This window comes from Phaenicophaeus curvirostris, chromosome 1 (assembly GCF_032191515.1).
Source record: "Phaenicophaeus curvirostris isolate KB17595 chromosome 1, BPBGC_Pcur_1.0, whole genome shotgun sequence".
NCBI classification, from domain to species: domain Eukaryota; kingdom Metazoa; phylum Chordata; class Aves; order Cuculiformes; family Cuculidae; genus Phaenicophaeus; species Phaenicophaeus curvirostris.
The window spans coordinates 1-20,211 of NC_091392.1; the positions used below are offsets into that span (position 1 = coordinate 1).

Genomic DNA, 20,211 nt, shown 5'->3' on the forward strand with positions numbered 1-20,211 from the left:
CACGGGGGGGGGGGTCAGGGTGGGAAATGAGGGGCTGGGGGGGGGGAGGGAGGAGAAATGTGGGGAAAATGGGGAAAGGGGGGCTGAAGGGGGAAATGGGGGAAAAGGGGGGGGAAAGGTGGGAAAATAGGGGGCTAATGGGGGAAAAGGGGGGCTGAAGGGGGAAGTGGGGGGCGGAAGGGGGGGAAATGGGGAGCTGAAGGGGGGGAAATGGGGGGCTGAAGGGGGGAAATGGGGGGAAATGGGAGAAAAGGGAGGGAAAGGGGGGCTGAAGGGGGAAATGGGGGAAAAGGGAGGGGAAAGGGGGGGCTGAAGGGGGGTAAATGGGCTGAAGGGGGAAATGGGGGGCTAAAGGGGGGAAATAGGAGGGAAATGGGGGCTGAAGGGGGGAAATGGGGGGCTAAAGGGGGGAAATGGAGGGAAATGGGGGCTGAAGGGGGGAAATGGGGGGCTAAAGGGGGGAAATAGGAGGGAAATGGGGGCTGAAGGGGGGAAATGGGGGGCTAAAGGGGGGAAATGGGGGGCTAAAGGGGGGAAATGGGGGGCTGAAGGGGGTTAAATGGGCTGAAGGGGGAAATGGGGGGCTAAAGGGGGGAAATAGGAGGGAAATGGGGGCTGAAGGGGGGGAAAAGGGAGGGAAAGAGGAGAAAGGGGGGATGAAGGGGGAAAATGGGGGGCTGAAGGGGGGAAAGGGGGGGCTGAGAGCACAGAGTGAGGGTCAGGGAAGGAGATGGGGGGCTGAGGGCATGGGGTGGGGGTCAGGGGACATTGGGCTGGGGTTGAGAGAGCTCAGGGTGGGGGTCAGGACAGGAGATGGGGGTCTGGGGGCACGGGGTGGGGGTCAGAGAGCAGGAGATGGGGGTCTGAGGGCATCGGGACGGCGTCAAAGGGGATGGGAGGGGGTCAGAGGGGACGGGACGGGGACAAAGGGAACGGGAGGGGGTCAAAGGGAATGGGGTCAAAGGGAATGGGAGGGGGTTGAATGGGACGGGAGGGGGTCGAAGGGGACAGGAACGGGGTCAAAGGGAGGGGGAGGGGGTCAAAGGGGACAGAGAGGGGTCAAAGGGGACGGGACGGGGTCAGAGGGGAAGGGACGGGGTCAGAGGGGAAGGGACGGGGCCAAAGGGGAAGGGGACGGGGTCAGAGGGGAGGGGAGGGGTCAGAGGGGAGGGGACGGGGTCAGAGGGGAGGGGGACGGGGTCAGAGGGGAGGGGACGGGGTCAGAGGGAAGGGGACGGGGTCAGAGGGGAGGGGGACGGGGTCAAAGGGGAGGGGGACGGGGTCAGAGGGGAAGGGGACGGGGTCAGAGGGGAAGGGGAGGGGGTCAGAGGGAAGGGGACGGGGTCAGAGGGGAGGGGGACGGGGTCAGAGGGGAGGGGGACGGGGTCAGAGGGGAGGGGGACGGGGTCAGAGGGGAGGGGGACGGGGTCAGAGGGGAGGGGACGGGGTCAGAGGGGAGGGGGACGGGGTCAGAGGGGAAGGGGACGGGGTCAGAGGGAAGGGGACGGGGTCAGAGGGAAGGGGACGGGGTCAAAGGGAAGGGGAGGGGGACAAAGGGAACGGGAAGGAGGACAAAGGGAACGGGAAGAGGTCGAAGGGCACGGGACGGGGTCCCGAGGCCCTCGTCCCCGAGCTGGTGGCGCTGACCCCGTCCCCGCTCGCCCAGCGCCGCGATGCTGCGCGTGCCGCTCGCTTCTCGGCGCCTGCTCGAGGCGGCGCGGCGCGGGCTGGCGACGGCGAGCGGGGCGCGGCGGCTGCCGCTGCGGCATCGCGCGGGGGCGGCGGCGGCGCTGGGCGCGGCGGCGGGCGCCTGGTGGCTCTACCTGCGGCACGAGAAGGCGCGGCGGGCGCAGGAGCGGCGGCGAGACGAGCTGCGGGCGCTGGCCTTGGGCGCCGGAGACTTCGAGCTGCTGGACCAGCACGGGCGGCGCCGCAGCCTCCAGGATTTCCGCGGCGCGTGGGTTTTGCTCTATTTCGGCTTCACCCACTGCCCCGACGTGTGCCCCGAGGAGCTGGAGAAGCTGAGCCGCGTGGTGGAGACGCTGGACGAGGAGCCGGGGCTGCCGCCGCTCCAGCCGCTCTTCATCACGGTGGATCCGGCGCGGGACGACGCGGCCGCCCTCGAGCGCTACCTGAGCGACTTCCACCCGCGCCTGGTGGGCTTGACCGGGGACGCCGAGGCCGTGCGGGCGGCCGGCCGAGCCTTCCGCGTCTACGCCAGCGCGGGGCCGCGGGACGAGGCCGGCGACTACGTGGTGGATCACAGCGTCCTGCTCTACCTGCTGGCGCCCGACGGGCTCCTCCGCGACGCCTACGGGCGCGGCAAGAGCCACCGGCAGGTCGCCGACAGCATCCGGCGCCACATGCGCACCCACCGGCCCCGCGAATAAACGCCACGGCCGCCCGGCGCCTCGGGGAGCTTGGACGGCCGCGCTCGGCCCCGCGCTGCCCCCCGGGAGCTCCAGGGCCCTTCCTAGATCCCACCAGGAGCTCCAGGGCCCTTCCTAGATCCATTCTCAGAGCCACGGCAACCACCAGGAGCTCCACGACCATCCCCAGATGCTCCCCAGATCCATTCCCAGACACACATGAATCACCAAGAGCTCCAGGTCCATTCCTAAATCCCTGAGACCCACAGGTCCATCCCCAGATGCTCCCCAGATCCATTCTCAGACCCACATAAAGCATAAAGTGCTCCAGGGCCACCCCCAGATCCCTGAGACCCCCAGGTCCATCCCCAGATCCTCCCCAGGGCCATTCCCAGAGCCACATGAACAACCAGGAGCTCCAGGGCCATTCCTAGATGTATTCTCAGACCCACATCAACCACCAAGAGCTCCAGGTCCATCCCCAGCCTCCCGAGCCCCCCGGGTCCATCCCCAGCCCCTCCCCAGCTCTGCCCCGAGGAGCTGGAGAAGCTGAGCCGCGTGGTGGAGACGCTGGACGAGGAGCCGGGGCTGCCGCCGCTCCAGCCGCTCTTCATCACGGTGGATCCGGCGCGGGACGACGCGGCCGCCCTCGAGCGCTACCTGAGCGACTTCCACCCGCGCCTGGTGGGCTTGACCGGGGACGCCGAGGCCGTGCGGGCGGCCGGCCGAGCCTTCCGCGTCTACGCCAGCGCGGGGCCGCGGGACGAGGCCGGCGACTACGTGGTGGATCACAGCGTCCTGCTCTACCTGCTGGCGCCCGACGGGCTCCTCCGCGACGCCTACGGGCGCGGCAAGAGCCACCGGCAGGTCGCCGACAGCGTCCGGCGCCACATGCGCACCCACCGGCCCCGCGAATAAACGCCACGGCCGCCCGGCGCCTCGGGGAGCTTGGACGGCCGCGCTCGGCCCCGCGCTGCCCCCCGGGAGCTCCAGGGCCCTTCCTAGATCCCACCGGGAGCTCCAGGGCCCTTCCTAGATCCCACCGGGAGCTCCAGGGCCCTTCCTAGATCCATTCTCAGAGCCACGGCAACCACCAGGAGCTCCACGACCATCCCCAGATGCTCCCCAGGGCCATTCCCAGAGCCACATCAACCACCAAGAGCTCCAGGTCCATCCCCAGATCCTCCCCAGGGCCCTTCCCAGAGCCACGTCAACCACCAGGAGCTCCAGGGCCGTTCCTAGATCCATTCTCAGACCCACACTGGCCACCAGGAGCTCCAGGTCCATCCCCAGATCCTCCCCAGATCCATTCCCAGAGCCACATCAACCACCAGGAGCTCCAGGACCATCCCCAGATGCTCCCTAGGGCCATTCCCAGACTCGCATCAACCAGCAAGAGCTCCAGGTTCATTCCTAGATCCATTCTCAGACCCACGTCAACCACCAGGACCTCCAGGTCCATCCCCAGATCCTCCACAGGTCCATTCCCAGAGCGTCAATGGCCAACAAGAGCTCCAGGTCCATTCCCAGATCCCCACCAGCCACCAAGAGCTCCAGGTCAGTGCCTGGGTCCCTGAGACCCCCAGATCCATCCCCAGATGCTCCCCAGATCCATTCTCAGACCCACATAAAGCATAAAGCGCTCCAGGGCCATCCCCAGATCCCTGAGACCCACGGGTCCATCCCCAGATCCTCCCCAGATCCACATTGACCACCAAGAGCTCCAGGTCTGTTCCTGAATCCCTGAGACCCCCAGGTCCATCCCCAGATCCTCCCCAGATCCATTTTCAGACCCACATCAACCACCAAGAGCTCCAGGTCCATCCCCAGATCCATTCTCAGACCCACACTGGCCATCAAGAGCTCCATGTCCATCCCCAGATGCTCCCCAGATCCATTCTCAGACCCACATCAACCACCAGGAGCTCCAGGACCATCCCCAGATGCTCCCTAGGGCCATTCCCAGACTCACATCAACCACCAAGAGCTCCAGGGCCATCCCTAGATCCATTCTCAGAGCCACGGCAACCACCGGGAGCTCCAGGGCCGTTCCCAGATCCATTCTCAGAGCCACATCAACCACCAAGAGCTCCAGGGCCATTCCTAGATCCCTTAGACCCACAGGTCCATCCCCAGATCCTCCCCAGATCCATTCTCAGACCCACACTGGCCACCAAGAGCTCCCAGATGCTCCCCAGATCCATTCCCAGACCCACATCAACCATCAAAAGCTCCAGGTCCATCCCCAGATCCATTCCCAGACCCACATCAACCATCAAGAGCTCCAGGGCCGTTCCTAGATCCATTCCCAGAGCCACGGCAACCACCAGGAGCTCCAGGTCCATCCCCAGATCCATTCCCAGACCCATATCAACCAACAGGAGCTCCTGATCCTCCGCAGATCCATTCTCAGCCCCACGCTGGTCACCAAGAGCTCCATGTCCATTCCTGGATCCTCCTCAGCCCCTGGGACCCCTGGTTCCACTCCCAAGACCCCCAGGTCCACCCCCAGCTCCCCACTGGCTCACGCAACCCCCAGGACCATTCCCAGCAGGAATGAGACCCCAGAGATGCAGGAGAAGACCCCACCACGCCCTGGAAGATCCATGGGGAGAGGGAGCCCCCAAACTCCCCCCCCCCCCATGGCCCCCCAGAACCATCTCCAAGCATGGAGAGATCCCACCACCCCCAAGTTGACCCCGTGAGGAACCAGATGTCTTCTCCTCGCCCACGGCAGCTGAATCTTTCCCAAAAAGGGGGGGTTTATTCCGATGGTTTTGGGGCCCCGTGGGAGGCGGACGTGGGTTGGAAGGTGTGGAAGCGCTCGCGCGGGCGCTGCTGCGTGAGCAACCGCAGCCGCAGGGTGTCCACGGCCTCCTCCAAGCCCGGCGCCTGCGCCAGCTCCACCACGTACTCATTGGCCTGGAAAGGAGGCAAAGAGGGTTGGGGTTCCTCGAGAAGATCCCCCCAGGCCGTAGAATCACCAGGGTGGGAGAGACCCACGGGATCATGGAGTCCAACCATCCCCATCAATCACTAACCCGTGTCCCTCAGCACCTCGGCCACCCGGCCCTTCAACCCCTCCAGGGAAGGGGACTCAACCCCCTCCCTGGGCAGCCTCGGACAGGGCTTGAGGACCCTTTTGGTGAAGAAGTTCCACCTGAGGTCCAACCTGGAGCTTGAGGCCATTCCCTCTCGTCCTGTCCCCTGGCCCTTGGGAGAAGAGCCCAGCTCCCTCCTCTCCACAACCTCCTCTCAGGGAGTTGGAGAGAGCAATGAGGTCTCCCCTCAGCCTCCTCTTCTCCAGGCTGAACACCCCCAGGGCCCTCAGGCTTGTTCTCCAGCCCCTTCCCCAGCTCCGTTGCTCTTCTCTGCACTCGCTCCAGAGCCTCAACATCCTTCTGGTGGGGAGGGGCCCAGCACTGACCCCAGGATTCGAGGAGCGGTCTCCCCAGGGCCGAGGCCAGAGGGAGAAGAACCTCCCTGGCCCTGCTGGCCACGCCGGCTCTGCTCCAAGCCAAGATGCCCTTGGCCTTCTTGGCCCCCTGGGCCCCTGCTGGCTCCTGGTCAACCAACCCCCCCAGGTCCTTCTCCTCCAGGCCCTTTCCAGCCAGCCTTCTCCTAGGCTGGAGCTGCCCAGGGTTCTTGTGCCCCAAGTTCCTGGTGGAACCTCGTCCCGTTGGTCTCAGCCCATGGATCCAGCCTGTTCAGGTCCCTTTGGATCCTCCCTGCTCTCCAGCAGATCCAGCTCCCCCCCAGCTCGGTGTCACCCCCAAACTCGCTCAGGGCGCCCTCGACGCCTCCGTCCCGGTCGTTGATGAGGACGTTGCCGAGCCCTGGCCCCAGCCCTGACCCTCCGGCCCCCGCGCTGAGGCCAGCGCAGCCCCCGGGCCCTCACCAGCTGGAGCGAGGCCAGCATGTAGCGGCAAACCTCGAAGGCGGGTTTCCCGGCCACCAGTGCCGCGAAGGGTCGCCACCGGCCCAGCGCCGCGCAGGCCCCGGCCACCGTCTCGCCGTAGGCGTGGATGTCGAAGGGCCCTCGCTGCTCCTGGGGGGCGAAAAAAAAAAAGGGGGTCGCAGTGGGGCAGGGGGCACCGGGAACCCCTTCTGGGACCCTTTTTTGGGGGGTCAGAGTGGGGCAGGGGGTGCTGGGACCCCTCCTGGCCCCACATCCCGGTCTCCTTGGTCCAAATCCCCCGTCTTCATCCCCAAATCTCCCCTCCTCGCCCCCAAATCCTCCATCTTCACCTCCAAATCCATCATCTTCACCTCCAAATCCATCATCTTCACCCCCAAATCCCCCCTCCTCACCCCCAAATCCTCCATCTTTGACCCCAAATTCCCCCTCCTCACCCCCAAATCCTCCATCTTCACTCCCAAATCCTCCATCTTTACCTCCAAATCCCTGGTCTTCACCCCCAAATCCCCCCTCCTCGCCCCCAAATCCTCCATCTTTGACCCCCAATCCCCCTTCCTCGCCCCCAAATCCTCTGTCTTCACCCCCAAATCCATCGTCTTCACCCCCAAATCCCCCCTCCTCGCCCCCAAATCCTCCATCTTTGACCCCAAATCGTCTGTCTTCGCCCACAAACCCCTTGGTTTTGTCCCCAAATCCCCCTCCTCGCCCCCTAATCCTCTATCTTCACCCCCAAATCCATCGTCTTCACCCCCAAATCCCCCCTCCTCACCCCCAATGCCCCTTCCTCGCCCCCAAATCCTCTGTCTTCGCCCCCAAATTTCCCCTCCTCGCCCCAAATCCATCGTCTTCACCTCCAAATCCCTGGTCTTCACCCCCAAATCCCCCTCCTCACCCCAAATCCATCATCTTCACCCCCAAATCCCCCCTCCTCGCCCCCAAATCCTCCATCTTTGACCCCAAATCCCTGGTCTTCACCCCCAATCCCCCTTCCTCACCCCCAAATCCTCTGTCTTCACCTCAAATCCCCCCTCCTCACCCCCAAATCCCCTCTCCCCATCCCCAAATCCCCCATCTTCACCCCCAAATCCCCTCTCCCCATCCCACTCTCCATCTCCTTGGCCCTAAATCCCTCATCTTTGTCCCCAAATCCTCCCTCTTCGCCCCCAAATCCCCCCTCCTCGCCCCCAAATCCTCCATCTTTGACCCCAAATCCTCCCTCCTCGCCCCCAAATCCTTGTCTTTGACCCCCAAATCCCCCACTTCTCGCCCCCAAATCCTCCATCATTGACCCCAAATCGTCTGTCTTTGCCCACAAACCCCTTGGTTTTGTCCCCAAATCCCCCTCCTCGCCCCCAAATCCTCTATCTTCACCCCCAAATCCCCCCTCCTCGCCCCCAAACCCTTCGGTTTTGTCCCCAGATCCCCCTCCTCACCCCCAAATCCTCCATCTTCACCCACAAACCCCTTGACTTTGTCCCCCAAATCCCCCCTCCTCAGCCTCAAATCCCCCCTCCTTGCTGGAAAATCCCCTCTCCACACCCCCAAATCCTCTGTCTTCACCCCCAAATCCCCCCTCCTCATCCCCAAATCCCCCTCCTCGCCCCAAATCCATCATCTTCACCCCCAAATCCCCCCTCCTCACCCCCAAATCCTCCATCTTTGACCCCAAATCCCTGGTCTTCACCCCCAATCCCCCTTCCTCACCCCCAAATCCTCCATCTATGACTCCAAATCCTCCATCTTTGACCCCCAATCCCCCTTCCTCGCCCCCAAATCCTCTGTCTTCACCCCCAAACCCCCCCTCCTCGCCCCCCCATCCTGCCTGCTCGTGCAGCAGCGGCCCCATCCTCTCCTCCCAGCGCTGCACGTGCTGCGACAGCTCCGTCTCCCGAGCGTATTTCTGCGACTCGGCCATGAACAGCTCCTGCGCGAGGGGAACGGGGGTGAGAGCAGGACAAATCCCTGGATTCCCGCCCCCGGGGCAATCGAGGAATGACTGAGACCTGGAAGATCTGAGAATCCCCAGGTTGGAAGAGACCCACTGGATCATGGAGTCCAACCATCCCCATCAATCACTAACCCGTGTCCCTCAGCACCTCGGCCACCCGGCCCTTAAACCCCTCCAGGGAAGGGGACTCAACCCCCTCCCTGGGCAGCCTCGGACAGGGCTTGAGGACCCTTTTGGTGAAGAAGTTCCACCTGAGGTCCAGCCTGAGCCTCCCCTGGTGGAGCTTGAGGCCATTCCCTCTCGTCCTGTCCCCTGGCCCTGGGGAGAAGAGCCCAGCTCCCTCCTCTCCACAACCTCCTCTCAGGGAGTTGGAGAGAGCAATGAGGTCTCCCCTCAGCCTCCTCTTCTCCAGCCTAAACACCCCCAGGGCCCTCAGGCTTCTTCTCCAGCCCCTTCCCCAGCTCCGTTGCTCTTCTCTGCACTCGCTCCAGAGCCTCAACATCCTTCTGGTGGGGAGGGCCCAGCACTGACCCCAGGATTCGAGGAGCGCTCTCCCCAGGGCCGAGGCCAGAGGGAGAAGAACCTCCCTGGCCCTGCTGGCCACGCCGGCTCTGCTCCAAGCCGAGATGCCCTTGGCCTTCTTGCCCCCCTGGGCCCCTGCTGCCTCCTGTTCAACCAACCCCCCCAGGTCCTTCTCCTCCAGGCACTTTCCAGCCAGGCTTCTCCTAGGCTGGAGCTGCCCAGGGTTGTTGTGCCCCAAGGGCAGGACCCGCCCTTTGGCCTCGTTAACCCTCATCCCGTTGGTCTCAGCCCATGGATCCAGCCTGTTCAGGTCCCTTTGGAGCCTCCCGACCCTCCAGCAGATCCAGCTCCCCCCCAGCTCAGTGTCACCCCCAAACTCGCTCAGGGCGCCCTCGATGCCTCCATCCAGGTCATTGATGAAGACATCGACCAGGCCTGGCCCCAGCCCTGAGCCCTGGGGACACCCCTTGACACGAGGTTGGATTCGGGGTCCCCCCCTCTCCCCGCGCTCCGGCTCTCACCACGTTCCTCCGCACCAGCTCCTCGTAGCCGAGCGATTCCTCGGGGCCGGGCCCTGCGGGAGGGCAGGGAGTGAGGGGGCCGCCCCCGGGGACGGACAGATGGACGGACGGACAGGGGGGTTTTGGGGGGAAGGGGGGGGGGTGACGGCTTGTGCCGAGGGGAAGAAGCTCACGCAGGGCGACTTCGGCTCCTGGTTCCTCGGGGCCCTCGGGTGGGAGGTCCTCGTGCTCCACGAAGTCGTCTGAGGGGAGAGGGGACGCGAGCCGTGACCCTTGGGGGGAGTTGGGGGGGGATCCAAGGGGATTTGGGGGATCCAGGGAGATTTGGGGGAGGATCCAAGGGGATTTGGGGGATCCAGGGAGATTTGGGGGGGATCCAAGAGGATCCAAGGGGATTTGGGGAGGATTGGGGGGGGTTTCAAGGGGATTTGGGGTGATCCGGGGAGATTTGGGGGGGATCCAACAGGATTCGGGGGGGATCTGGGGAGATTTGGGGGGGATCCAAGGGGATTTGGGGGATCCAGGGAGATTTGGGGGAGGATCCAAGGGGATTTGGGGGAATTCAAGGGGATTTGGGGGGGATCCAATAGGATTCGGGGGGGATCCAAGGGTTTTAGGGGATCTGGGGAGATTTGTAGGGGATCCAAGGGGATTTGGGGGATCCAAGAGGGTTTAGGGAATCTGGGGAGATTTGGGGGGGATCCAACAGGATTTGGGGGATCTAGGGAGATTTGGGGGATCCAGGGAGATTTGGGGGGGATCCAACAGGATTCGGGGGGGATCCAAGGGGATTTAGGGGATCTGGGGAGACGTGTGGGGGATCCAAAGGGATTTTGGGGATGCGGGGAGATTTGAGGGGGATCCAAAGGGATTCAAGGGGATTTGGGGTGATCCAGGGAGATCTGTGGGGGATCCAATAGGATACGGGGGGGATCCAAGGGGATTTAGGGGATCCAGGGAGACTTGGGGGGGATCCAACAGGATTCGGGGGGGATCCAAGGGGATTTAGGGGATGCGGGGAGATCTGGGAGGGATCCAAGGGGATTTAGGGGATCCGGGGAGATTTGGGGGGGATCCAAAGGGATTCAAGGGGATTTGGGGTGACCCAGGAAGATTTGGGGGGGATCCAAGGGGATCTGGGGGGAATTGGGGGGATCCAAGGGGAGATTTGGGGGGGATCCAACAGGATTCAGGGGGGATTCAAGGGGATTTAGGGGATCCAGGGAGATTTGTCGGGGATCCAACAGGATTTGGGGGATCCAGGGAGATTTGGGGGAGGATCCAAGGGGATTTGGGGGAGGATCCAAGGGTTTTAGGGGATCTGGGGAGATTTGTAGGGGATCCAAGGGGATTTGGGGAATCCAAGAGGATTTAGGGGATCTGGGGAGATTTGGGGGGATCCAAAGGGATTTGGGGTGATCCAGGAAGACTGGGGGGGGATCCAAGGGGATTTGGGGAATCCAGGGAGATCTGGAGGACATCCAAGGGGATTTGGGGAGAATTGGGGGGATCCAAGGGGAGATTTGTGGGGGATGCAACAGGATTCGGGGGGAATCCAAGGGGATTTGGGGGATCCAGGGAGATTTGGGGGGGATCCAAGGGGATCTATGGGGGATCCAAGGGGATTTGGGGTGACCCAGGAAGATTTGGGGGGGATCCAAGGGAATCTAGGGGGGATCCAAGGGGATTTGGGAAGAATTGGGGGGATTTGGGGGGATCCAAGGGGAGATTTGGGGGGGATCCAAGGGGAGATTTGGGGGGGATCCAAGGGGCCCAAAGTACCGGCTCCATCCTCCCCATCGGCCTCTCGCGCCTCCTCCAGCGGCTCCGGCTCCTCCTGGGGCAGCGGCACCCACGGCGCCGCCTGGAAAGGGAAACCCTGAGGCCGCAGCGAGGGAATGGGGGGGCAAACAGAACCCCCCCAAATCCCAGGAGCCCCCCACGAGGGCAGGAGGGGGGTCCCGGGGGGTCCCGGATTCTCCGCAGCCTCCGCTCACCCCACGGTTCTTGCGCTGAGAGGCCAAACGCGCCCGGAGCTGCTGCCAGTACAGAGACTCCAGGTCTGCGGGGAGGGAGAGGATGGGGGTACAATCCAGAAAACCCCCCCCAAAATCCAAGCCAAGCCCCCCAGAATCCCAGCAAAATAGCTCAAGCCCAAAAAACCTCCCCAAAATCCCAGAAATGGCCCCTAAAATCCCAGAAAAGCCCGCAAAAACCCTCAATAAAACTCTAAAATCCCAAGCGAAGCCCCCCAAACCCCAGCAGAACCCCTAAATCCCAGAAAAGCCCCCCAAAACCCTCAGTAAAACTCTAAAATCCCAAGCAAAGCCCCCCAAACCCCAGCAGAACCCCTAAATCCCAGTAAAGCCCCCCAAAACCCTCAATTAAAGACTAAAATCCCAAGCAAAGCCCCCCAAACCCCAGCAGAACCCCTAAATCCCAGAAAAGCCCCCCAAAATCCCTCAATAAAAGACTAAAATCCCAAGCAAAGCCCCCCAAACCCCAGCAGAACCCCTAAATCCCAGTAAAGCCCCCCCAAAACCCTCAATTAAAGACTAAAATCCCAAGCAAAGCCCCCCAAACCCCAGCAGAACCCCTAAATCCCAGTAAAGCCCCCCAAAACCCTCAATTAAAGACTAAAATCCCAAGCAAAGCCCCCCAAACCCCAGCAGAACCCCTAAATCCCAGTAAAGCCCCCCAAAACCCTCAGTAAAACTCTAAAATCCCAAGCAAAGCCCCCAAACCCCAGCAGAACCCCTAAATCCCAGTAAAGCCCCCAAAACCCTCAATTAAAGACTAAAATCCCAAGCAAAGCCCCCCAAACCCCAGCAGAACCCCTAAATCCCAGAAAAGCCCCCCAAAACCCTCAGTAAAACTCCAAAATCCCAAGCAAAGCCCCCAAACCCCAGCAGAACCCCTAAATCCAGTAAAGCCCCCCAAAACCCTCAGTAAAACTCTAAAATCCCAAGCGAAGCCCCCCAAACCCCAAAAACCTGCGAACGTGGGGCCTTTCCGCCTCGTTTTGTGGGTGTCGGCGACGTTGTTGTCTGCGGGAAGCGGAGAGGAGGGAATCAGGAGGAAGAGGAAACGGAAGGGGGGAAATGGAAAGGGGGAAATGGAAAGGGGAGAGGAGGAGGAAGGAGGAAGGAGTTTGGGGAACAAAGGAAGGAAGGAGGAAGGGTTTGGGGGGAAGGAAGGAATGAAGGAGGAAGGAGGAAAGGGGTTTGGGGAAGGAGGAAAGCGGTCGAGGGAGGAAGGGAGGAAGGGAGGAACAAAGGAGGAAAAGGGTTTGCAGAAGGAAGGGCTTAGAAAAGAAGTAGGAAAGCGATTGGGGCAGGAAGGAAGGAGGAAAGGGGATTGGGGAAGGAAGGAAGGAGGAGGGGTTTGGGGAAGGAAGGAGGAAAGGGGTTTGGGGAAGGAAGGAGGAAAGGGGTTTGGGGAAGGAAGGAGGAAAGGGGTTTGGGGAAGGAAGGAGGAAAGGGGTTTGGGGAAGGAAGGAAGGAGGAAAGGGGTTTGGGGAAGGAAGGAAGGAGAAAAGGGGTTTGGGGAAGAAAGGAAGGAGGAAAGGGGTTGGGGAAGGACAGAGAAAGCCGGTTGGGGAAGGAAGGGCTTAGGGAAGAAGTAGGAAAGCGATTGAGGAGGGAAGGAGGGAGGGAAGGAAGGAGGGAGGGAAGGAAGGAGGGAGGGAAGGAAGGAGGGAGGGAAGGAAGGAGGGAGGGAAGGAAGGAGGGAGGGAAGGAAGGAGGGAGGGAAGGAAGGAGGGAGGGAAGGAAGGAGGGAGGGAAGGAAGGAGGGAGGGAAGGAAGGAGGGAGGGAAGGAAGGAGGGAGGGAAGGAAGGAGGGAGGGAAGGAAGGAGGGAGGGAAGGAAGGAGGGAGGGAAGGAAGGAGGGAGGGAAGGAAGGAGGGAGGGAGGGAAGGAGGGAGGGAGGGAAGGAGGGAGGGAGGGAAGGAGGGAGGGAGGGAAGGAGGGAGGGAGGGAAGGAGGGAGGGAGGGAAGGAGGGAGGGAGGGAAGGAGGGAGGGAGGGAAGGAGGGAGGGAGGGAAGGAGGGAGGGAGGGAAGGAGGGAGGGAGGGAAGGAGGGAGGGAGGGAGGAAGGGAAGGAGGGAGGGAGGGAAGGAGGGAAGGAAGGAGGGAGGGAGGGAAGGAGGGAGGGAAGGAGGGAGGGAAGGAGGGAGGGAAGGAGGGAGGGAAGGAAGGAGGGAAGGAAGGAAGGAAGGACGGGCTCAGGGGCACGGATCCAGCGGGATCCTGCTGGAAACACCACCGCCACGCCACTCACAGGCCGCAGCAAACCATTTGGGGAAGTCCTGGAGCTTCCTGGGGCCTTTCCTCTTCCGCTTGCCGCCCACCACGTCGTCCAGGCCGTGCGGCAGCACGAAGGGCCTCCCTGCAGCAGGCAGAGATCAGCAGCCAGCGGAGACTCCGGAGTCGCCGCTCTCGGACGGCGCAGGCCGCCCCGTTCCCAGGCCTGAGCGCGGCTCCGGGAAGGCCCCGGCTGCACCGCGCGATACCTTTCTTAAACGGCTTCTCCTCGGAGTCATGGAAGGGGTCGAGACTTTGCCACGGATCCAGCATCTCCTGGGAAAGGAGGGAGCACGGAGGGAAGCGGCCGAGCTCCGCGGGGAGGGCCCCGCGCTCCCCACACGGACTCCCAGAGGGTTTCTGGCTCCAGCTCTCCTACCTTGATGTGGGCGTTGGGGTCCTGGGCTCGTTCCCGCAGGAGGAATCGTCTCTCCCTCAGCGCCATCTGGGAGAGTCACGGAGCCACCAGGTTGGAAAGGACCCACGGGATCATCGAGTCCAACCATCCCCATCAATCCCTGACCCGTGTCCCTCAGCACCTCGGCCACCCGGCCCTTAAACCCCTCCAGGGAAGGGGACTCAACCCCCTCCCTGGGCCTGAGAACCCTCTCAGGGAGTTGGAGAGAGCAACGAGGTCTCCCCTCAGCCTCCTCTTCTCCAGCCTAAACACCCCCAGGGCCCTCAGGCTTCTTCTCCAGCCCCTTCCCCAGCTCCGTTGCTCTTCTCCAGACGTGCTCCAACATCTCAAGGTCTTTCTTGTGGGGAGGGCCCAGAACTGACCCCAGGATTCGAGGAGCGGTCTCCCCAGGGCCGAGGCCAGAGGGAGAAGAGCCTGGCCCTGCCCAGCCCCTACCCTCTGCGCCTCCACGTGTTTCCGAGCAGCCGGAATCATTTCCACGTCATTTTCCGGGATGCCGGGCACATTGTCACCTCCGCAGTTGTCATCCTCAGGTTCTGTAGCACCTGGAGGGGATGGGAACAGTCAAAGGCTGCAAAAGCCTCTGTGATCCTTCATCTCGCAAGAAGTGAAACCCTCATGAGGTTCTACAAGGCCAAGGTCCTACAGCTGGGTCGGGGCAATCCTCGATTTCAGTCCAGGCTGGGGATGGTGTGATGGAGCAGCTTGAGGAGAAGGACTTGGGGGGCTGGGGGAGGAGAAGCTCCACAGGAGCCACAAGGTGCGCTCGCAGCCCAGAAACCCCCCGTGTCCTGGGCTGCATCCAGAGAGCGTGGCCAGCAGGGAGGGAGGGGATTGTCCCCTCTGCTCCTCTCGGGGAGACCTCAGCTGGAGGGTTGGGGCCAGGGCTGGAATCCTCCCCAGGAGAAGGAGATGGAGCTGTTGGAACGGGGCCAGAGGAGGCTCCAAGGATGATGCGAGGGCTGGAGAACCTCCCGTCCGAGGCCAGGCTGGGAGAGTTGGGGTGGTGGAGAAGAGAAGGCTCCGAGGAGACCTTAGAGAGACCTTCCAGAGCCTGAAGGGGCTCCAGGAAAGCTGGGGAGGGACCTTCTACAAAGTCTTGGAGATGGGACGAGGGGCAATGGGGATAAACTGGAAAGGGGTGGATTTAGACTGGACAGGAGGAGGAATTTCTTCATGATGAGGGTTTGGAGGCCCTGGAAGAGGTTTCCCGGAGAAGCTGTTGCTGCCCCATCCCTGGAGGGGTTCAAGGCCAGGTTGGATGGGGCTTCGATCACCCTGATCCAGTGGGAGGTGTCCCTGCCCATCCCAGGGGTTGGAACTGGATGAGCTTGAAGGTCCCTTCCGACCCAACCCATCCTGGTTCTTTGCTCCTAGGAATTCGGCTGCAGAATCTCACCAACGTGGGAGCCCACAGCTCACCTGCATCTTCTGAGAAGCTCAGCGCCTGGACAGGATCCGCGCCGAGGCCGCAGGACGGCGCTCCTGCCGAGGGGACAGAAAGGAGCCATCAGGAACCAATCAGGGCTGGGGTTGGGTTGATGGTTGGACTCGATGCTCCTAAAGGTCTTTTCCAGCCCGAACAATCCCAGCATCGCGGGATCCGCAGCCCAAAGTTGGTACCTGGAGCTCTTCTGGGGCTCCCTGGGCACCGCGGCTCCAGCGGGAAGGTCGGCGAGAGCCCCGCCAGCTCCAGCAGGAAAGCGCCGGTGGCGTGAGGGGTGCACGTGTTCATCCGGAAATCCTTGCGGCTCGCCAGGAGCTCCCCTTTCCGGCTGAGGGCAAAGAGCTATCAGCGAACCCCACGGAGATGCCGTTTCTCCGAGGTTCCAGCTCTCCTCGTGGCTCTTCCCAACCCAAAATCCCAGCCTAGCTCCATGTTGTCCTCCCCGGCCGTACCCAAAGGCAGGAATCGCGTCCCCAGAGGATTTTCCCGCAGCAGGAACCGCATCCTCGGCCAAGGCACGAGGAGAACCTGACCCGAATGAGAACCCCACAGCAGATCCCACCTCAACCGGGCTCATCCCACCTCAACAGGGCCTCATCCCACCTCAACAGGGCCTCATCCCACCTCAACAGGGCCTCATCCCACCTCAACAGGGGGTTATCTCTCTTCTCATCCTCTTCTGGAGGGACCAAAGACATCGGAGTCAAGGGAACGATGTCCACGGCCTGGAAAGGGAAAGCAGCAGGAGTGGCCCGGCACGGAACAGCGCTGCCCAGGCCCCCGAGGGATCCATCCCGGGAAAGGGGTGTCCCCAGGGTCAGAGCTGGGCCCAGGCCTGGTCAATGTCTTCATCAATGACCTGGATGAAGGCATCGAGGGCACCCTGAGCGAGTTTGGGGGTGACACTGAGCTGGGGGGAAGCTGGATCTGCTGGAGGGTCGGGAGGCTCCAAAGGGATCTGAACAGGCTGGATCCATGGGCTGAGACCAACGGGATGAGGGTTAACGAGGCCAAAGGGCGGGTCCTGCCCGTGGGGCACAACAACCCTGGGCAGCTCCAGCCTAGGAGAAGGCTGGCTGGAAAGGGCCTGGAGGAGAAGGACCTGGGGGGGTTGGTTGACCAGGAGCCAGCAGGGGCCCAGGGGGCCAAGAAGGCCAAGGGCATCTTGGCTTGGAGCAGAGCCGGCGTGGCCAGCAGGGCCAGGGAGGTTCTTCTCCCTCTGGCCTCGGCCCTGGGGAGACCGCTCCTCGAATCCTGGGGTCAGTGCTGGGCCCCTCCCCACAAGAAAGACCTTGAGATGTTGGAGCACGTCTGGAGAAGAGCAACGGAGCTGGGGAAGGGGCTGGAGAAGAAGCCTGAGGGCCCTGGGGGTGTTTAGGCTGGAGAAGAGGAGGCTGAGGGGAGACCTCATTGCTCTCTCCAACTCCCTGAGAGGGTTCTCAGGCCCAGGGAGGGGGTTGAGTCCCCTTCCCTGGAGGGGTTTAAGGGCCGGGTGGCCGAGGTGCTGAGGGACATGGGTTAGTGATCGATGGGGATGGTTGGACTCGATGATCCCGTGGGTCCTTTCCAACCTGGTGACTCTGTGAAACGCTGACACGGGGAGGGCTGGAAAAGGAGAAGAGCCGTTCTTACGTTGGGCTGATGATCCTTCTTCAGGTCCACGTTCTCCTGGCTGCTGTCTCCGATGTCATCCAGCGAGAGGAACTGCGGAGAGAGCCGCGGCAGCGGTCACGCCGGCTCCGTGCTGATGCCGAGACGCCATCACCGGGCAGGACGGAGCCGGCGGAGGCAGCTGGGATGGATCCGAGGCTGAATTCCCGCTAGGGAACACCGGGAGAGCACCCACAGGAGGAAGAGGGAGCACTGGGATATCCCCACGGAAGCTAAAACCGCTCCCGCGGCCACCGAGGCGCGGATCGGCCTCACCTCCTCACGCTCGCTCCGAAAGGTGGCGTCGACGTCCTTGCCGTCCTCTCCAACCGAGCAGGGCTGCTTTTGCCTCCTGCGTCAGGGAGGAAAAGATGGAATTAGGATCCCTCATCACCTCCTCGAGGGCTGGACACGAAGAAACAACCGGATCCTTCCAAGGCGGCTGCAAAACCACCGCGCCGGAGCATCCCACGAGATCGACACCGCGAGAAGCAGCAGCCAGAGCCCCAGGAACGCCCCCTCGCACAAAACTCTACCTACTTTTTATTGCTGATGAAATCCAGCGTCTGGTAGACCAGCATGTAGAGATATTCCACCTGGAAAACAGCAACCGGCTCGCTGGAGGAGGAGAAAGTGGCTCCAGCTGGAACCAGGCGACGCTGCCGCCCTCCTCCCATCCCCGGGCAGCTGGGATCCAGTTTCTGGATGATCTTTTCGACTGTTTGAATCCCTAAATCTCAGCCCCAGGGATCTGGGATTCAGTTTCTGGATGGTCTCGTGATCCTTCCCACTGTTTGAATCCCTAAATCTCAACCCCAGGCAGCTGGGATTCATTTTCTGGGTGATCTCGTGATCCTTCCCATTGTTTAAATCCATAAATTTCAACCCCAGGCAGCTGGAATTCATTTTTTGGATGATCTCATGATCCTTCCCACTGTTTGAATCCTTAAATCTCAACCCCAGGCAGCTGGAATTCATTTTTTGGATGACCTTGTCATTCTTCCCACTGTTTAAATCCCTAAATCTCAACCCCAGGCAGCTGAGATCCATTTTCTGGATGATCTCATGATCCTTCCCACTGTTTGAATCCCTAAATCTCAACCCCAGGCGACTGGGATTCACTTTCTGGATGGTCTCATGATCCTTCCCACTGTTTGAATTCCTAAATCTCAACCCCAGGCAGCTGGGATTCAGTTTCTGGATGGTCTCATGATCCTTCCCACTGTTTGAATCCCTAAATCTCAACCACAGGCAGCTGGAATTCATTTTTTGGATGATCTCATGATCCTTCCCACTGTTTGAATCCTTAAATCTCAACCCCAGGCAGCTGGGATTCAGTTTCTGGATGACCTTGTCATTCTTCCCACTGTTTAAATCCCTAAATCTCAACCCCAGGCAGCTGAGATCCATTTTCTGGATGATCTCATGATCCTTCCCACTGTTTGAATCCCTAAATCTCAACCCCAGGCAGCTGGGATTCAGTTTCCAGATGGTCTCATGATCCTTCCCATTGTTTGAATCCCTAAATCTCAACCCTGGGCAGTTTCTGGATGGTCTCATGATCCTTCCCATTTTTTGAATCCCTAAATCTCAACCCCAGGGATCTGGGATCCATTTTCTGGATGACCTCGTGATCCTTCCCACTGTTCCAATCCCTAAATCTCAGTCTTGGAGGTGCTCAAGGCCAGGCTGGATGGGGTTTGGAGCAACCTGATCCACTGGGAGATGTCCCAACCCATTCCATGCTTCGAGGTGGAACCGGGTGGGCCTTGAGGTCCCTTCCAACCCAACCCCTTCGGTGCTCCCTCACCTTCTTGCTATAGACGCAGGCAGATCCCTGGATCAGCAGCGCCGCTTCGATGAAGTTCATGGTGGTTTTGCCGTTGTCGAAGGAAATGGTGACGTGCTCCAGCTGTGGGTCGCACCCAAAAAAAGGGTGAAAAGCCAAGCTGGGAGGAGGATTTGAGGAAGAGGGAAGCGCCAAGAGGCGCAGGGAACCATCAGCACAGCAGGACAGAAAGACCCTCAAAGGTTCCCCCTTTACCTCCTCCAGGTACTCCTCGAGCTGGGCGGCCACGTCCACCTCCCAGTTCTTGGAGAGGTCGCGGATGGGCTGCAGGAGGTGCAGGAAGCGCGACTGAACCACCTCCATGGTGCCACCTGGACGGCTTCGAGTCCCGCTGCCCTTGGCTTCGGAGAAGCACAGGATGGGGCGGGTTGGAAGAGACCTCCAAGCCCAACCAGTTTCAAGCAGGGGCAGGGACACCTCCCACCGGATCAGGGGCTCCAAGCCCCATCCAATCTGGCCTTGAACCCCTCCAGGGATGGGGCAGCCACGGCTTCTCTGGGAAACCTGTTCCAGGGCCTCCAAACCCTCATCATGAAGAAATTCCTCCTCCTGTCCAGTCTAACTCTGCCCCTCTCCAGTTTATCCCCATTGCCCCTCGTCCCATCCCCACAAGCCTTTGGGAACAGCCCCTCCCCAGCTTTCCTGGAGCCCCTTCAGGTACTGGAAGGTCTCTCTAAGGTCTCCTCGGAGCCTTCTCTTCTCCACAACCCCAACTCTCCCAGCCTGTCCTCGGACGGGAGGTTCTCCAGCCCTCGCATCATCCTTGGAGCCTCCTCTGGCCCCGTCCCAACAGCTCCATCTCCTTCTCCTGCTGAGGATTCCAGCCCTGGCCCCAACCCTCCAGCTGAGGTCTCCCCGAGAGAAGCAGAGGGGACAATCCCCTCCCTCCCTGCTGGCCACGGTCTCTGGATGCAGCCCAGGACACGGGGGGTTTCTGAGCCAGGAGAACACGTTGTGGCTCCTGTGGAGCTTCTCCTCCCCCAGCCCCCCAAGTCCTTCTCCTCAAGCTGCTCCCATCACACCATCCCCAGCCTCGATGGAAACCAGGGATTGTCCCCACCCAGCTGCAGGACGTTGCCCGTGGCCTTGTTGAACCTCCCGACGTTCCCCCAGCCCCGCTTCTCCAGCCCGTCCCGGTCTCTCAGGGCTCCTCCTTTCCCCCCTTTCCCCTCGTCTCTCACCTCACTCCCCGCCGCCTCCTTCTTCCCCGCCCGCCGCCGCCATTTTCGTCTTTCCCGCGCGCGCGACGGGGGAGCGGCGCCGC

General features: G+C 61.7%; 3 protein-coding genes across 5 annotated transcripts; 2 read left to right on the forward strand and 1 right to left on the reverse strand.

The window, feature by feature from the left end:
* The first annotated feature begins 1,673 nt into the window (after nucleotides 1–1,673).
* LOC138716684 (protein SCO2 homolog, mitochondrial-like) lies at nucleotides 1,674–2,782 on the forward strand. Its single transcript, XM_069849853.1, has one exon. It carries the CDS (start codon nucleotides 1,674–1,676, stop codon nucleotides 2,388–2,390), a length of 717 nt encoding a protein of 238 aa, XP_069705954.1. The 3' UTR covers nucleotides 2,391–2,782.
* On the forward strand, nucleotides 2,775–3,832 carry LOC138716687 (protein SCO2 homolog, mitochondrial-like; the record flags this gene model as incomplete). The annotated part of the gene is made up of 1 exon (XM_069849857.1): nucleotides 2,775–3,832. A coding segment is annotated over one exon (513 nt), but the record flags the coding sequence as incomplete, so codon positions are not given.
* A 1,277-nt stretch (nucleotides 3,833–5,109) lies between these two features.
* NCAPH2 (non-SMC condensin II complex subunit H2) lies at nucleotides 5,110–20,192 on the reverse strand. 3 transcript variants are annotated; one of them, XM_069854273.1, is made up of 21 exons: nucleotides 20,129–20,192; nucleotides 19,143–19,288; nucleotides 18,909–19,010; nucleotides 17,639–17,694; nucleotides 17,375–17,450; nucleotides 17,081–17,152; nucleotides 16,094–16,173; nucleotides 15,625–15,776; nucleotides 15,424–15,486; nucleotides 14,437–14,546; nucleotides 13,963–14,028; nucleotides 13,793–13,856; nucleotides 13,561–13,668; nucleotides 12,273–12,326; nucleotides 11,277–11,341; nucleotides 11,062–11,158; nucleotides 9,453–9,521; nucleotides 9,280–9,332; nucleotides 8,111–8,212; nucleotides 6,268–6,417; nucleotides 5,110–5,291 (listed from the first exon to the last, which is right to left on the reverse strand). In XM_069854273.1, exons 2-21 carry the CDS (start codon nucleotides 19,248–19,250, stop codon nucleotides 5,133–5,135), a joined length of 1,806 nt encoding a protein of 601 aa, XP_069710374.1. In that variant the 5' UTR covers nucleotides 19,251–19,288; nucleotides 20,129–20,192; the 3' UTR covers nucleotides 5,110–5,132. The 3 variants fall into 3 exon arrangements, with proteins under 3 accessions (XP_069710374.1, XP_069710287.1, XP_069710453.1); XM_069854186.1 differs by having other exon boundaries at nucleotides 13,793–13,859; nucleotides 20,129–20,191; XM_069854352.1 differs by having other exon boundaries at nucleotides 11,062–11,143; nucleotides 13,793–13,859; nucleotides 20,129–20,189.
* Between the last annotated feature and the right edge of the window lie 19 nt (nucleotides 20,193–20,211).

What these genes read in the sequence shown, in the direction of transcription:
- NCAPH2 (XM_069854186.1), bottom strand. Translation starts at nt 19,250, where the DNA reads ATGGAGGTGGTTCAGTCGCGCTTCCTGCACCTCCTGCAGCCCATCCGC. An exon ending in GAGCCCCAGAAGAGCTCCAG is followed by an intron (nt 15,487 to 15,624) that starts GTACCAACTTTG and finishes TCCCCTCGGCAG; the next exon opens with GAGCGCCGTCCTGCGGCCTC. An exon ending in GGAGAAGCCGTTTAAGAAAG is followed by an intron (nt 13,669 to 13,792) that starts GTATCGCGCGGT and finishes TGCCTGCTGCAG; the next exon opens with GGAGGCCCTTCGTGCTGCCG.
- LOC138716684 (XM_069849853.1), top strand. Translation starts at nt 1,674, where the DNA reads ATGCTGCGCGTGCCGCTCGCTTCTCGGCGCCTGCTCGAGGCGGCGCGG.